This window comes from Symphodus melops (assembly GCF_947650265.1).
Source record: "Symphodus melops genome assembly, chromosome: 17".
Classification (NCBI taxonomy): Eukaryota; Metazoa; Chordata; class Actinopteri; order Labriformes; family Labridae; genus Symphodus; species Symphodus melops.
The window spans coordinates 22,831,633-22,848,141 of NC_136707.1; the positions used below are offsets into that span (position 1 = coordinate 22,831,633).

Below are 16,509 nucleotides of genomic sequence, written 5' to 3' on the forward strand. Positions count from 1 at the left end.
TCGAGAGGCTGTTTTGTTTTTTTAACACAGAGTGTGAGCGGCAGTGTGTTTGTTGAACGCAAAACATGCAAAAGATTCAAGAGGAGACGCTTTGAAGACGTCTGTCCCCGTGTCTCACAGGACTGTGAAGACACTGTCAGCACTGTTAGTCTTTTTAAATGTGTTTCTGCTTCTTGGTTATCATAATTGTCAATATTTTGTCTCACACTTTTGTATGACGCAAAACACTTAAAAATCTGCAAATCAGCTGCTTGCAGGAGTTCTCGTCCTTTTCACTCACAGGAAAATCAATCAGCTTTACTAATTTAATTTGAATCCGTTAATAAGGGAGGATCAAAGGGGCACATAAAACGTTGCATAATACTTCAGCTAAAGTTTTTCTTCTTTGTGTTCTGGCTCATAAAGTATCATCTGCATGATCTCCAGCTCGGCTGGCAGTTTGTACTTTCTGCCACAATCACTTAATGCTCGACTATCAGTGAAAACAAATAAAGAGATAATCTCTGCCTGAGTCTGTGAGACAGTTAATAAATGCATCCATTAATGCTTTTAAACAGCGTGCATCTTTTAAAGGATTTCTAATGAGCTCACGATGTATACGTTTTAAAATGTGAAACCCTTAAAGGAAGAAAAAAAAAATTATAAAGAGATTTTAGCTACGTTGCTTTTGGAAACATCCGTTTAAGTATAATAAAATCATCAGTGACTAAACGGATTCACTTTGAATAAACCTTTATTAGGAACCTGAAATTATGTAGACTAGACAAAGCATGCAAAATGTACCAAAGTAATGTGCAAGTCATGCAAAGGCATTCGTCAGGTCAAATCAAGCCAACTTTTTGAATGGCAGATTATGGCAGATGAGTAGTTAATGATTACACAGTGGCCTCGATCACTAAACAGAAGCAAACACACTCAACAACAAAGAGAAAACAGAATTGTAATAAATGATGGTGGAAAGTGTCTCTGGCATGCTCCGCTCTTCTCTGGCTCTCCGTTCTACCGCACACGTCGGCTCCCACAGTCTAGTCGGCCTTGTCCATGTCCTCGGACACTGACGGGAGGTCCTTCTGTTGAAAATATTCAACACAGTTTGTTTTTGTTACCATTTCCTCACAAGAATCAAAAACATACTGAACACTTTGAATGAATCCCAAACACAAAGAAACAAGACGCCATGGATTCATATTTTTGTGTTTGCTGCCTTTAAGGGTCAACTTTAAATATAAACACCTTAAAAGGATCAAACTTTTTTTTTTTTCCTCTCGTCACGCGTCGTTAAGTCTCATCAAACGTACCACAGATCCTCCATGTCGCTGCTTGTTGAAAGAGCAGGTCAGCCATTTGATGTACTCCTCTCTGACCTGGAAAACACAACGATTGTCTCGAGTTACGTGTGAGCTCCTGTCGTAACAAACCAAGCTGAGTCATCGTCATGGTGATAGTGCGTGCGCTGTCCCGTGTACCTCCTTGTTGAGCAGACAGTGCACGATGAACAGGAAGGTTCCCTGCTGCGAGTTCAGAATGATAAAGAGGACCTGGAAGAAGAGGTTGTTCTGGTACAGGCCCAGGATCCAGGTGCAGCCCAGTATGACAAACTGGGCCAGGATCTTAAACACGATCAACCTGCAAAGATGCATATCGGTGTGTTAAAGGTTAAAAGCATGTTTTTGAACACGTGTGACGCAGCGACGATCTTCAACGCTCGGGCTCATACCGGGTGTCTTTAGATTGAGACACGTCACTCTTCATGTTGGCCAGTGTGGGTCTCAGACTCCAGAGAGTGGCACAGAACAACATCCAGTTCAGCTAGGAGGAAAGAAACACAGAGGCTGGACTCAGCAATAAAAAAGAAACCGCACATTAAATAACTTTACGCAAACGGACTTAAAATGAGATGACTGACTCAGCTCTAACATCTCATCACAACAAGTCCTCCAACCTGTACGACCGTAGAAGTCGTCTGTCACGTAATACGACCCACAGGAGCGTTTCCTAAATCAGCGCCCCCTACAGGCGAACGGAGAAATGCCAGTAAATCGTCACCCTGCACCGTCACACTGCTTGATGCGCTTACCAAGGTACATGCTAATTAACTATTACGTTAGCTAGCTTGGACTTGGGTTAGGGGTCAAACGTCATTCGATGACGAACACACATTCACCGGATCGAGGTTATTTATACGTCCACTAGAGGTCGCTTGACTCTAAACCTGTGAGCTTGAAGAGAGAAATCCTCTATTTGTGTTTTAAATTCCCAACATTCTTCTGTCTGAAGGTTCTTTAAAAATGCTCTTTGTTTGTTTACTGCAGTTAGCATGTTTGGTCCAAACATTTCGAGCTGATACAGAAATAGATGCAACTGCTTATATTCAACAACAAAAAAAAAACTCACTCCAATGATAGCGATCACCGGACCCGTCAGAGCCCAGTTGAAGTCTCGGTTTCTGGAGAGCCAGCACCTGCGACAGAATCAAACAAATGAACAGTCCTTTCATGCACGCGGGAGGATCTGAATGTGAGCATGCAGTACTGTTTCAGTTACTTACACCTCTGCCTCCGTGGCTCCATATCCATCAGAATAAACCAGTGCAGAAACGCCGACAATCACAAATGGAACTCCGTAGCCAATCAGGTAGAGGAGCACGCGGGGGAGGCCGTCTCTCTGGATGACCTGCACCTTGGAGAGCCTCCTGACCAACAGGTGGAGCTGCAGAGCCTCCAGCAGCATCCACACAAAACTTGCAATGACTAAGAAGTGCAGAAGACCTGCCATGACAGTGCACGCCAGCTGTGGAGACGCACAAGAGCGTTTTTCAAATGCTTTACTCTGGAGAGATGCGACCAACCCACAATGACCAATCAGCATACCTCATGATCAGTGTATCTGTCGTTCCACAGCAGCAGCAGGTGGGACATGGCCAGGTTGAGGCAGAGGTGAAGACGGGCTGTGTTGTTGATCTTCGGGTTCCAGCTACACAAGAGGAAGGTGAAGATGGCCAAACCAAAGAAGGCGAGTCCGACCATCACACACATTCGGTTCAGCCAGTCCAAGAAAGGATTCTCCTCTGGAGGCTGAAGAGACACAGCACACGTGCAAACATGTACACCGTGATCGACTCGGTAAAGCAAAGTGTGATATGAGTGTCTGATACCGCGCCGATCTGCATGATGACGGCGAACGTGGAGAGATGAGAGCAGCTGCACACGGTGAAGTTCTCGTTGCTGAACGCGACCCAGCAGCCCTCCACAGACCAACGCATCGTCTTTTTGTTTTCGTCTGATGTTCCGTCTGTTTTGCCCTCCCAGTACACGCACGTCACAAAACCGTTTTCAGGTACCTGATGAAGCCACAGACAGAAAGATGTGAACAGCTGTGTGTCGTCTTAAAAAGGAGCACTCGACAGATAAACTGCACCTGCTTCTTGTGCTGGATGGTAAAGTTGACGGGCTCGGTGAGGTTGGTGTTGTTGATCAAGGGTAAGACGGCGGTGATGACGTCCGAGTACATCTCTGTGTGGTTTCTCGTGTGATAGTATGAATGACTCAGAAGACTGTCCATGCCAGTTATGGTCATGAAAGCAGCTGCAGCAGAACCTGGAACGTCCACATATCAACACATTAGGGAAAATGTACAGCGAGCATGTTACTTGATTTGATGTACAGTGAGCGGGTTGTTATCGCGGAGAGGAAGAGGATGAGGAGGGACCTGACTTGAAATTGACGGGTCATGCTTAGATCCTGGGGCAGCTCGTTTCAAAGTCGAGGTTCAAGTCTAAAGGAGGCGGAGCCTTTGCGATCAGGGCCCCTCGACTTTGGAGCGACGTGTTTAAAACAAAACTGACCTCTTTAAAACAAAACAGATTTTTATAGACTTGCATTCATGTGATCTCTCCTTTTAAGATTTCTATTAATCTCTCATTATTTCAATGGATTTTACTCTTTTTATCCATCTCCTCTTATATCTTTTAACCTTTAAGTTTCTCCCTTCCTGCATTTACTTCACTGCTCTTAGTATTTTATAATTCCTTCTTCTTTTAAGGTTTAACTCTAGGTTTTTATTTCTTTTATTTCATCTCTCAATTTTCCATCTTTGTATTTAACCTCATACCTGCCTGTTGCATCGCTTGTATTTCTGTTATTTTTATACTTCCTGTTTGGTCCGTCCATTTTCCTCCTGCTCCTTCTTTATCTAAATGTTGATGTTGAAAAATGTTGTTTTTAAAGGTGCTGTATAAATAAAGTTATTCTTATTATATTCTGTATGTTGTGACAGTCAATGTGCTGTCGCTTCATTTACTCTACTTGTTGCTGCAGATGATGGAGGATGTATTACAGTGAAGTCTCGCGGCCGTCCTCCTTTACATATGGAAACTTTTCTCACCGTTGTTGTTGTTAGCCAGCCCGTCCAGGTCGATCTGCATGCTGTTTCCATTGGCTGAGAGAAGCGAGCGCTCTGCGTTGTGTTCTCCACCTCCGATCGTCTCCACACTTAAGTCTAACACACAGACGAGCGTTAGCGACAGCAGCCTCTCACGTCAAACGATAAAACATCTGCAGCAAACTAAGAAGTGACTCTCTCACCCACTGCCGAACCCTTCACAGACTTCTTGGATTTGTTCTGACCCGGCTGCACTATGGTAGAAACTAAACGGTCTGAGATTTCCAGGATCAAGCTGCCGGTCTCCCCGTCCCCTTCGCTGCTCACCCTGCTTGATTTGGAGCGTGATCCCACACCGGAGACTTCCTGCAACAATCAGAGCAGTTCACAGACAAACTGAGTGTGTGATGGTGGGAGTGGGAGTGTTAAAGGTTAAATGAGAAACACGTACCATAGATGCTGCAAAGCTGTTTGCCACAGTCTGTCGAGAAAAGCACACGAACAAATAAATGAAGTTGCAACGTGCAAAGCTAAGTTTGCAGAATTTAGTTTTTGCATTTCCAGTTTCTGTTAAATTAGTTTTAGCATACTCTCGGCGCTCCCAAGTTATTTCAGGACAGGATTTGTCTCCTTCCGAGAGGCTGTTCTTTCGGTTTCTGTTGGACGTTTTGTTTCTTTACAGATTCATGTTGCATTTATTTGAGAGTAAGAAATCAAAGAGAGAGAGAGTGGGGAATGACGTGCAGGTTGGACTGGACGGCATGCCACCCACTTGGAGGACTACAGTACAGCCTCTGTACGACCTCACCGCTTGACTTTTTCTGAACAAATCCCTTCCTTCACTGCTCGTTCTCAGATTTGCTCTGCTGATCCTGAAACAAAGCAGGGAACGTTTCTCTGGCCTGCATTTTATTAGTTTATTGTGAGATCTGTGTGAACACAGAGACACAGTCAAAGGGTCTGAGCACAAGTGGAGCACGTCTCAGCGAGAGCGGAGACTTCTCGTCTTTTAAGATGGATCCAAAGGCTTCAAGCTAAATGAGATCTGCCCGTTTCAGTTCTCCTTTTTGAATCCTCACCGCGTCCGGTAAAATGATGCCTTCATTTTCTTTCAGTTGTTGATCCATGTTGCCAAGAAAAGCTCTCTCTTTAGTCTGACCCTGCAGCAGAAAAAGAACAGAACAGAGCCTTGTTTTATGGTTACATGCTGCGTGGTATGATGTATGTGTTCACAGCCTTATCTTTGCCTCCTGTCTATTATACTGAAAGTGGACTTTTACAAGCCGCCTCTGCTCTGAACCTATGTGAAGCAACAGACAGGAAAATAATCTTTCACTTGTGTGAGTGTTTGTAAAATAGACGTGTAATGTTTACCTCTACAGGTTCGATCTCATCCAAAATATCCTGAAGATCTGTCGAGGCAGTGTGGAAGACAAATAACAGTCAGAACCTGTGCAGGTTTAAAAAGTGTATTTAATGTACTGTAACGTACTTCGACAGTAGGTGACCCCGACGTCCCAAAAGATCCCCGTTGAAGGGAAGAATCCATCAGGGCAGGAACAGTAGAAGGTCCCCGGTACATTAGTGCAAATAGTTTGTTTACCACATATCCCAGGAGTCTCGGTGCACTCGTCTATATCTGAGGAGAGGGAGAAAACACACAGTCACACACACATGACACACACTGCATGCTCATTAAAATCCGTAACCACGGTTACGTACCTAAGCATGGGTTGGAATAGCTCGCTATCACGTTCAGGTTGTTCAGACGAAAACCCGAAAAGCAGGTGCAGCAGTAAGAGCCGATGGAGTTTGTGCAGTTGGCGTGAGGGCCGCAGATTCCTTTGTGTTTTTCACACTCGACAATATCTGCAACACACACACACACACACACACACACACACACACACACACACACACACACACACACACACACACACACACGGGAAACACAAATGAAACCGCAGGAAATCATAAAAATGTTCTGCTACCAGACGTGGAGAAAAAAAAAAATAAAATAGTCAAATACCGATGCAGATGTTTGTCTCGCTGGGGTCGAGGTCTAGCTCAGTCGGTTCATAGCCCAGGTTACAAGCACAGGTATAAGCTCCAGGTGTGTTGGTGCACTTGGAGTCAGGGCCGCAGACGGTGGAGTTGAAACACTCATCGATATCTGAGGACAAGTTTACACCGTTGGAATGTAAATACAGAAACGAATGGGAAGAGGTCGTTCTACACACGACAGACAGAAAAGATCCTGAAGAATCTCAATCATTTCTCATTAACGAAGAATCAATATGAACGAAATAAAGGAAACCCATCCTGTCACCTTTAGGGGTCGTTAGTGGGACTAACAAAAAGTCACAACAACAATCATACAGCAGAGCAAGAACAGCGACAGCAGGGGGGTCTTTGCTGCTTGTCACAGATTCTAGTCCTGCAGTGAGGGAGTGTGGGAGGAAGCCCGAGCACCCAGAGGGAGCCCATGAATGTACGGAGAGAACATGCAAATGTCACACAGCTCCACCCCGATCAGCCGAGGAGTCAAACTGGGTCCATTTTTAGCTGATATGTTGTAATGATAGTCCTATTGTTAAAAAAGACAACAGACAGTAGGCGGACCTTGGCAAAGAGGAACTGCTTTGGTTTCAAGTTCGTAGCCTGCGCTGCAAGTACACGCAAAACTTCCCACGCTGTTGGCGCAGGTCCCTCCGTCACCGCAGATGTTTTCACTGCATTCGTCTTTATCTGCAAAGGAGGAAAAATCATGGCTTTAATCACAGTGGGAACAATGATTCATGAAAAAGCAGAAAGACAAAGCTTGTTTGTAGCCGTACCGATGCAGGGGTTGGCCGCTGAGGCCGGTGCATCCGCTGTTGTTGGAGTGTATCCAACTTCACAGGTACAGGTGTGAGATCCGATGCTGTTCTTACAGGTAGCGTAAGAACCACAAACAGTGGCGCTCTTCACACACTCGTCAATGTCTGCCAAGAGATGGAAAGCTGCCTCAGCTACATGATGGGTATGACCATGGGTGTAGTGACGGGAGGGAAGTGGGACTCACCTCCCAGGATTTGTCCCAGTTGGTCTAAAATAAACAAGCTTACCTGCACAACCGTATGACTCGACAGTGGGCAGGTGGTCGGCTGGGATTTCATACCCAGGAGTGCAAACGCAGCCTCCATCGGTCGAACACTGAGCCAGCGGTCCGCAGGAGTCCGCTTGACAATCACTGTGATCTGCACAGAAGCAACGCATAGAAACAAGCTGCTGTTAACTGCTGGACAGTGAAGGGAAATCATGAGAACCAGTTATCATGTCTTACAGGTTGCATGTATCATGGCCACTGGACGGGTTGTTGGATTGTAAATGTAGAACCCTCCAGGACAGAGGACAACATTCATCGTTACTGCGTGATTAGTGCAACCTCCAACGTCTGCATAAGCCGTCCCCGCCGTTGCCGTGTCAGATTCAGTGGTTGGGATTGTAAAGGGAATGTGGACGTTGTAGCTGCTACCAGCTCTATTGACTCCGTGGCATTTCTGAATGACTCGGTCTCCACCGAGCCCTGTGAAACGAAGCCACTGCCCGATGTTATTCACATCATCCAATGGGAAGCCGGGAAAGCCTGTCGACTGAAACTCAAAATTTCGCCATGTTTCAGTTAAATTTGTGTATCCATCACAAGAACCTGCGAAGGGGGGGGCGGGGGGGATAAAAACAACAAGAAAGAAAGTTAAAGAAAGAAAGAAACAGAAGTTACTTCAGCAACAAGCTGCATCTGAGTGAAGTGAGCGTGATGCTTACCAGCAGGAAAGGCCCGGAGGCTGAGGATACAGACTGAGCCTGTGACGGACACGAGGAGAGAGGAGTTAAAAACATTCTGATGTTCATGCAACACAACCAGTTACTGACATGTATCAGTTCATCGGGGACAGAAAACGTTGGTGTTGTTACATCATTTTTAAAATGCTTTTTTTAAGTGTCGAAGTACCGCTCTTAAAACTTCAAACCATCTCATACAGGGTCCAAACTTCTTTTTTTTATTGCGGGCCAAACTTGTCGTGTTAGAATTGCTTCAGAACTTTTTTTGTATTTTGAACTCTAAAAAAAAAATGTAAATACACAATAACTAATTACAGAGAAACTATTTTGTTCTCTTTTTTTTTTAAGTCAGGCTTTGTCGGTCAAACGTTTCGCAAAAGAAACCCTTTAGTAAAAGGAAATCAAAGACTTTGATTTGTCTTGTTCTTCTTTACATGTTCGTTATTAGTTTTTCTTTGACTCAAAGCTGTGAAGTTTTTTTGTCAAAGCTTTCTGTATCAGTTTATTAAATGGTTAAACAGCAGTCCGCTTGTTTGTAAAAATTAGGTTCATTTTCATAGTTGACAAAAAATGTGGAAAATAGTCAAAGACAGAAACACACACACATGTACTGTACTGAACATTTTCTATTTTAGGAATATCTTTCAACAAAGCATCTGAACGAGTCAAGAATCTTCTGATTCTTTGAGTGAAGTCGGGGTCCGCAAAAAAGTCCTGTTCCTGTTGTGTAACCAGGTCCAAACCCAGATTGTTTAAGGTGGAGAATCTGCTTTTTTTTCTTTCTTTTTTTTAAAACATGATTGATCTTTCACATTTTCCAGAACTGTCCGTACTACAGGAAGAATTGAGATTGGCCCGTCTGTGTGATGAAAAAAGCAGTTTGTTGCATCATTTACTGAGTTGTCTGACTAAATCTGCTGCACTAATTGGGTGTTATACAATTTGCATCTTCCATGGTGACTTAGAGGTATTTGAATGAAACCTTTTCTCTGCTTAGACTCTTTCATAGTCAGAGTCCTTTAAAAAAAACCTCAAATATCTGCGCATGGTTTGTGTAGAGTGATCGTTGTCAATCCACGGGACAGTTGGAGCTTTTCTGCCATATTTTAGTGGCAGTGTTGTCTTTGTTAATGAGTCCATGAAAATATGACAACTTTGATTCATATTACAGGATTGTAAGACCGAATCTCAACTGTGTGAAAGATTTTGCAAACGTTTCTTGAGAAGCTTCAGGATGATTAGTGTCAAATTATGATCAGACAGGCGTGTCAATAAATCAGTTCTTGTCTCTCATTCAGGTTTTTACTGAGGACAAGAAATAGACAAACATAATATAATAATATAAAGGTATCAAATCCTAAATACAGACATTTTGGGAACAACAAGTGGCAGCTTGTGTTCTTCATACACACATTTGAGTGACTCCAGATTCAGGTGATAATACATTGTGAAGTTTCATACATAGTACATGATGCACTCTGTTTTGCTCCCCAGTTTAATCCCAATCAAAGAGCTGTACTCACCCAGCAGAAGAAGAGTGAAGACGAAGCAGCTCATCGTGACGGAGCTCGCTCCACAAAATGCCAATCACCACTGTTAACGCTGCCTTTAGAACACACGCCAGCCAGACGTTTGCATCGCACCCAAAAACTGTTTTTGCAGTAAGTTGCAATGCAAAGGTCGATGCAAATGCACTCACTTGTGAAGGAGATGTTTCAGATATACACAACGTCACGCCGGGACTGAAGGAGGGCACAGAGCTCTGAAGGGCAAGCTACAGTAACATTTAGCACACGGTAAAAAAAAAAACATAATTAAGACAGTGAACTTAAGGTCAGTAGGTTAAAACTCCAGCAGAGTCTTACAAAATAAAACAAATAAAAGTGATATTTAGAGAGAGTGTGAGTTAACAAGGATTTATACGATCAGTCTAAGTGGTTTATTTTGAAAATGTGCATAATTTCATGTGTTTTTACTAAATATGTTGTTATTATATCATGATCTGTTGTTGTTGTCTGGCCCTGCAGACAATGAGTGGTTCGCTCTGTTACCTCTCAGTGAGGAGGTTAAACAGGGGCCTCTCTGTGCAGAGGTGCTGCTTGTCAACATGTAAGGCAGGAAACTGCTTGGGGCCCCCAGACCAGTAAGCCCCCCCCTGGAACCAGCTACAACTGTTTTAACTAATTGAGTTTTGGTGTAAAGAGTCACATGCAAGCATCTTTTTCGCGCTCACATGGATACAAAGTCAGGAACGCCTCAAAGACGACAGAGTGCAGGTTTCACCGCTCAGGCAATTTGTCTTGTAAAACCGCAACATGGTGCAACCAGTCTGTATGGAAATCACTTACAAATCCCTAAAACTACACAACAAAAAGATGTTTCGTGTTCAACACTTCAAAGATCTGAGGATGTATTCACAAAGCTTTAAATAGTCAGAGCTGCTGCTGGTGACAGCGATGTGGTTTCCCCTCACAGTCAGGACTCCATCCTGGTAAAGATGGAAGTTATTCCAAAAGCTTCTTCATAAGACGTGAAATGAGACGGAGGATTTCTGACAGGGAGAAGAGTTTCTCAAACTGACGAGAAAACAGATAAACGTTCTTCAAACACAACATGAAGTAGTGTCTTTTTCTCACAGTGGGGCAGAAACGACTGGACTGTTACTCTACATGGTCACCTTCACAGGTGCATCCAGGCACCATGACGTCACGACCAGCAGCCCTGTGATTTCAAACATCTTGCACGATATAAACTTCAAAAGTATGTCTTACAAACCTGATTTTTTTAGTGTCTTTGTTGATCAAATATGTATTTACATTCCGACAGATAACGAACAAAATGTTCAGGTGATAACACTTTTGTTTAAGGCTTACATTAATTAATTTATTTATTATTAATCTTTATAAGTGCTTCCATTCCCTTTCCTCTCTTCCATTCCCTTTCCTCTCTACGTTTTAAATATAACACAATCAAGTCTGTGGGTTTGGGTGGGATCGTGGGTGGGTATCCTTATCTTTCAGTTATTGTAAATTTTATTTACAATATAATATATACTGTACATATACAATATATTATTTTTTAAAATATTTAGATTTGTGACTGTATTGAAAAGATGAAAAGCAAACATTTCTATTTTTTGCGTTACCCTTTTTTTTCCTTGAGCCTTTTTAATTTTATAATTGCTTCAGCGTTGTCATATTATTTTGAAAGTATTTACCGGAAGAGGCTGAGTATTTTGACGCGGGCTTCACTCGTTTTGGTCACTCTAGTTCCTCACTGTGACCACAGGAGGGCACTAAAACACCACAAGTATTTACGCTAATGTTAGGCTGCTTATCTTTGTCCCAGAGTGATCGTTAGATTAATAAACTCGACCTTAGTCGACATAACGAGATAATATCATTAAGAACGACTAAAACGAAAACATTATAAACCAATAACTGTTGAGCTTGTAACGTTAATAATCCCTGCTGTTCTGCCACCTTGTGGTCATAGAAAGTAACTACAGTTGCACCCCATATATGTAATGAAGCTCGGTACAATTACGTCGCAATACTTGTGTAATAATTAATGCGTAAAGCTTAAAATAATCAGACAGATGTGTAGCAACGCCCACTAACCACTCGATAGTAGTGTTTCGTTAAAGTATAAATTGATTTAGATTAATTTAGTAGCGTTGTTGATCCCGTAACGTCAAGACAGACACACACTAGTCTAGTAACACTTCCGGGCAACGGTTTCAAACTAAACCCTGAGGCAAAACATACAAACGATCTGTTCATTACTTTTTATGTTGTATTTGGACTTTTTTTGCCAACTTGAAAGATAATACAACGTAATAAAGAGCCACCGTAACTTCGTTGATATTAAACTGAAATAAACGAGTGTCGTTGGCGAATCGGAACCTTTCTTGTTGTGGTCCTATGTTTCCTGTCGACTACATAAACAAGCGGGACAAAGACGTTTGTAGTGGAAGTGTGCGTACCGGTAAATCAGCGAGAATGTTTTTTCTTATATATTTATAAAATGTGTTGTTAATATCTTGTTGAGATTGACTTCTGCAGATTGTTTACGTCCCTTCATTAAATGTTGAATTGAAGACTTTGAGTGACGCCAGTAACCGCTCGAGCGCAGCTACAAACGGCTGGCTAACGTGTTAGCATCTGGAGCTAGCACTAACGGTTACAAAGAAAAGCGCGTTATCGAGCTTTATTAGTCATTTATTATTTGTTTTATTAGTTAACAATGACTTACTACAACCAGTACTGTCTGATGATCAAGTGTAAACGTCCACTAATCACAAACAAACCGATAATTACAGCTAGTCTTTTTTTTACATCATATTTAAGATATTTATTTTATTTAAGTACTTTATTTCGTATGTTAACTGTTTTGTTTCCTTTTTTTGCACGTTCTTCACATCAAGACAAATTCCTCTTTTATGTAAATGTATTCGGCACTAAAATACAATTCTGATGTAACTTTTTGTTTACAGCAGGAAACAGCTGTTTATGTGCTGAGGAGCCAAAGAACAGCAACAATGACGTCACTGGTAAGTTCTCCCTTTTCTGACATTTAATCAGAGCTGTGTGTTACTTCCAAATATAGTTTAATCACACTGTGGGTGACGGAATCCTTCAGCGCACCTTTAACACACTTTGACAGTCTGGTGGTTTTATCTTGATTGTATGTTTCTGCACGGCCTTCAAAATAAACACAATGACACCATCTCTGAATGTGTGTGTGTGTGTGTGTGTTTCAGGGGAGCAGCACTTCCTCGGGCACAGAATACACCGTCAGAGTCCCAAAGTGAGTATCTTGGACTGACATGCAAGTGGTCGAGCTCTGTCGTCCCTGACGCGTTCCAGTTACCTCTCAGAGCTGTGTTCCTGTGGCAAGTCGGAAAAAATCAACACGGACACCTCCAGGAGGACCTTTGTTTCATTCGCTGATACCGAACAATAACAACACACTGCGTGATAGTTAGTGCGGGAAACTAAAATAACAACCTGTCCACAGAGAAAACTGTCAGGACACTGTCAGTCTGATTGATTCATTTATAAATAAAGAGGAACAAGCGGCTGATAAACACTGTAGTTACAGATTTAACGTACAGTTGATGCACATAGCAGTTTGAACTCAGGCTCCTGATTTTTCTCAGTTTCCGACTCGTAATTCCGGACTTTGATGATGAAATGGACTGCAGTGTGGTTCACTGGAAATAAAGAGACACATGTTTCCTGACAGTGTCTGTGCAAAGATGAGATGTACCTGATAAGGAAAACAAAACGTTAAACTTAAGGAACGATTGAAACCTTTATTGGCCCTGCGGCACCGAGCACTGTTATAAAAACACAATCATTAAAGCACAGCGTGACGGCGTGTAGGGACTAACTCTGTTTTGATTTCTGTGATCTTAAAAGAAGAAAGCAGGTAAAGTGGGTCTTTATTTGCATTTCCATTTGTGTCGTAGAAACACGAGCAAGAAGTACAACATCATGGCCTTCAACGCAGGAGACAAAGTCAACTGTTCCTCCTGGACACAGGTGGGTTCAAGTCCTGACACTTTGAGCTTCACTTGTTTTCTTGAAGAGCATCGAATGCGTCTGATAGAAGAATTGAAATGAAGCAGCCGTAAAAACAACGTCTTGGTTTAAAATGTCTTAACGTCCCCTTCGTCCTCCTCCCAGGCTCGAATGGAAAGAGACATGAGCGCTCGGCGGATTTACGGGGAAGAAGAGTCGCAGGACGGCGCGGCGGGCAGCGAGTTTGGTAAAAAACAGCGAGAGGAAGCTCGGAGGAAGAAGTACGGTATCGTGACCCGCGAGTTCAAAGTGGAGGACCAGCCATGGGTCTTAAAGGTCAACGGAAAGGCGGGCAAGAGGTGAGACCCTGACTGATGTCAAATCATCTGTGCGATGACTCAGCATGTTATACTCCATGTTAGAGATCAGGTAAAACCAAACTAGCATACTCTCTCCTGTCTGTGTCAGGTTCAAAGGTCAAAAGAAGGGCGGCGTTACAGAAAATGCTTCCTACTACATCTTCACTCAGTGTCCCGATGGAGCGTTTGAGGCATTTCCTGTCCACGGCTGGTACAACTTCACGCCGCTGGCCAAGCACCGGACTCTCACTGCTGAGGAGGCCGAGGAGGAGTGGGGCAGGTGAGAGAGGAGCACGAAGAGGGACCGAGTCCACCCATCTGGAGTCAATAAACTTCAAGCTCACTGTTCTCCCCTCTCAGGCGGAACAAAGTAGTGAATCACTTCAGCATCATGCTCCAGAGACGCTTCAGGGAGCAGGAGCGAGGGCCGGATGATGAAGACGAGGGAGAGAAGTCTGGGAAGAAGAAGAAGAAGGGCGGTAAGAAAGGAGGCGACCTGCGCATTCACGACCTGGAAGAAGACCTGGAGATGAGCAGCGACGACAGCGACAGCAGCATGGGAGACGGTAAGGAGAGAGAGAGAGAGGACATTAACTCTCCTCCCTCTGTCAGCGAGTTACCTTCTCCTCTTTTTATCGAACAGACGGAGAGAGCAAGACGAAGACGAAGAAAGACAAGGGCAAAGGAAAAGGAAAGAAGAAGAAGAAAAAGGGCAGCGAGCACGAGGCGTTAGAGGACAGCGATGACGGAGACTACGAGGGTCTGGAGGTGGACTACATGTCAGACGAAAGCAGGTCAGACCCGTGTCATCGTTTCAGATGTCTTGGTTTGTTTCCTCCTCAACTTACATGTGGTTCTGTTTTCAAACACAGTTCAGACGAAGAGCCAGAAAAGGGACAGCCCAGCAAAACCGAGGAGCAGCATCCTAAAGGTTAACGACTCCACATTCATAACTGTCAGCAGTGATCTTTTATCACGAGTGTTCTCCAGCTCTGTGCGTCATGTAACGAGCGGTCAAACGTCTGTCGTTGTGCCAGGCATCGACGAGGCGTCCGAAAGCGAGGAAGAGAGCGAGGAGGAGAAGCAGAACGAGGAGGAGACAAAAGAGGAAGAGGAGGAAGAGGAGGGGAAGAAAACGCCGGTCCAGGTGGAAAAGAAGAAGAAAAAAGGTACGGATGTTTTTGGAGACGGACGGCCATGTGAGAAAAGTTCATTCAGGGTTCAGATCTCACTAAACACGAGTAGTGACACGTGACTCCTCCCCCTCCTGCTTCATTTGACTCGTGTGGATTTTTATCTTGCAGACAGCAGCGGAGAGTCGGAGAGCTCCGATGACAGCGACATCGAGGGAGAGACGGCGTCTGCTCTCTTTATGGTAAATAATGTGACTCGTCATTTTTATAATGTTAACATAGAATAGGTTTGTCTTTGATTCACCAATCACGTCTCTCTCTCTTTTTTTCCCCTCTCAGAAGAAGCGCACGCCTCCTAAACGTGGAGGTGGGCGTGGCTCCGCAGGAAGCTCCAGGACAGGAAGTCGCCCCGGCACGCCGTCCATCGACTCGGCCGCCACCTCCAACACACTCCGCGCTGCTGCGAGCAAGCTGGAGCAAGGTGTTCGTCCCGCCCGTTCACACACGCGTCCTCTTCTGTTTGTCCTTCCCGTCTAAATGTCTCCGTCCCTCAGGTAAGAGGCAGACTCCGGGTCCCGCCGCTGACTCACCGGCGGCCAAAAGGCTGAAGATGGAGCCCAGCAGTCAGAGCCCGGCGCCGTCAGGGAAGAGTACACCTCAACCCCCGTCAGGAAAATCCACGCCCAGCTCAAGGTGCTCATCAGTTTACTCGACATGGAACGCCTCATGGACGATACAAATCTGACATGTTTTCTTTCCTGCTCCGCAGTGACGTGCAGCTAACAGAGGAGGCGGTCCGGCGCTACCTGATCCGTAAACCGATGACCACCAAAGACCTGCTGAAGAAGTTCCAGACGAAGCGCACAGGTTTGAGCAGTGAGCAGACGGTCAACGTGCTGGCACAGATCCTGAAGCGCCTCAATCCAGAGCGCAAGAACGTGAACGACAAAATGCACTTTTACCTCACAGAGTGACAGCAGAGGCAGCGAGGAGGTGACAGATTGTTTGGCTAACTCTGACCCTGGAGAGGAGTTTTAGCTTACAGTATCACCACAGGACTGAGGTTAAAACTGTCTGCACAGATGGCAGTAATAAAAAAGGAGGTTTAGCATCGAGAGCTCGTTTATTAGAGTCTGAGATCTCACACAAAACAACAGAAACAAGAAACAGCTCAGTCTGTGCTTTATTTCTATGTGGGAACACTTCAACTTAGAGCAGGATCAATAAAAACACATCTTTTTCTTTGTTAGTAACTTTGTTAATAAAGAATAAAATCCATAGCAGTGT

At 44.1% G+C, this 16,509-nt stretch overlaps 2 protein-coding genes across 5 annotated transcripts; one reads left to right on the top strand and one right to left on the bottom strand.

The window, feature by feature from the left end:
- Nucleotides 1–715: 715 nt before the first annotated feature.
- Nucleotides 716–7,884, bottom strand: LOC306838695 (adhesion G protein-coupled receptor E3-like). Its single transcript, XM_079367025.1, has 21 exons — nt 7,706–7,884; nt 7,488–7,619; nt 7,218–7,364; nt 7,003–7,128; nt 6,410–6,553; nt 6,103–6,249; nt 5,873–6,019; nt 5,755–5,792; nt 5,460–5,540; nt 4,832–4,861; nt 4,584–4,746; nt 4,384–4,497; nt 3,418–3,596; nt 3,155–3,340; nt 2,871–3,074; nt 2,549–2,790; nt 2,395–2,461; nt 1,718–1,809; nt 1,467–1,626; nt 1,299–1,364; nt 716–1,070 (listed from the first exon to the last, which is right to left on the bottom strand). Exons 1-21 carry the CDS (start codon nt 7,782–7,784, stop codon nt 1,026–1,028), a joined length of 2,589 nt encoding a protein of 862 aa, XP_079223151.1. The 5' UTR covers nt 7,785–7,884; the 3' UTR covers nt 716–1,025.
- A 3,005-nt stretch (nt 7,885–10,889) lies between these two features.
- Nucleotides 10,890–16,507, top strand: gtf2f1 (general transcription factor IIF, polypeptide 1). Of its 4 annotated transcripts, none has more exons than XM_079367035.1 (14): nt 10,890–10,965; nt 12,711–12,757; nt 12,968–13,014; nt 13,679–13,751; nt 13,896–14,089; nt 14,199–14,369; nt 14,450–14,655; nt 14,733–14,883; nt 14,962–15,020; nt 15,127–15,258; nt 15,394–15,464; nt 15,562–15,703; nt 15,777–15,915; nt 15,992–16,507. In XM_079367035.1, the coding sequence occupies exons 2-14, from the start codon at nt 12,746–12,748 to the stop codon at nt 16,194–16,196; spliced, it is 1,602 nt and encodes a 533-aa protein (XP_079223161.1). In that variant the 5' UTR covers nt 10,890–10,965; nt 12,711–12,745; the 3' UTR covers nt 16,197–16,507. The 4 variants fall into 4 exon arrangements, with proteins under 4 accessions (XP_079223161.1, XP_079223163.1, XP_079223164.1 ...); XM_079367037.1 differs by lacking the exon at nt 10,890–10,965 and adding an exon at nt 11,454–11,522 and having other exon boundaries at nt 12,710–12,757; XM_079367038.1 differs by lacking the exon at nt 10,890–10,965 and adding an exon at nt 11,939–12,182.
- Nucleotides 16,508–16,509: the final 2 nt, after the last annotated feature.

Excerpts from the sequence above, each read along its gene's own strand:
- gtf2f1 (XM_079367036.1), top strand. The coding sequence starts at position 12,129 with ATGTTTCCTGTCGACTACATAAACAAGCGGGACAAAGACGTTTGTAGT. Across the intron at positions 13,015-13,678 it reads TACACCGTCAGAGTCCCAAA|AAACACGAGCAAGAAGTACA; the intron begins GTGAGTATCTTG and ends TTTGTGTCGTAG. Across the intron at positions 15,704-15,776 it reads TGCGAGCAAGCTGGAGCAAG|GTAAGAGGCAGACTCCGGGT; the intron begins GTGTTCGTCCCG and ends TCCGTCCCTCAG.
- LOC306838695 (XM_079367025.1), bottom strand. The coding sequence starts at position 7,784 with ATGAATGTTGTCCTCTGTCCTGGAGGGTTCTACATTTACAATCCAACA. Across the intron at positions 4,747-4,831 it reads ACAGCTTTGCAGCATCTATG|GAAGTCTCCGGTGTGGGATC; the intron begins GTACGTGTTTCT and ends TGATTGTTGCAG. Across the intron at positions 2,462-2,548 it reads GGAGCCACGGAGGCAGAGGT|GTGCTGGCTCTCCAGAAACC; the intron begins GTAAGTAACTGA and ends ATTCTGTCGCAG.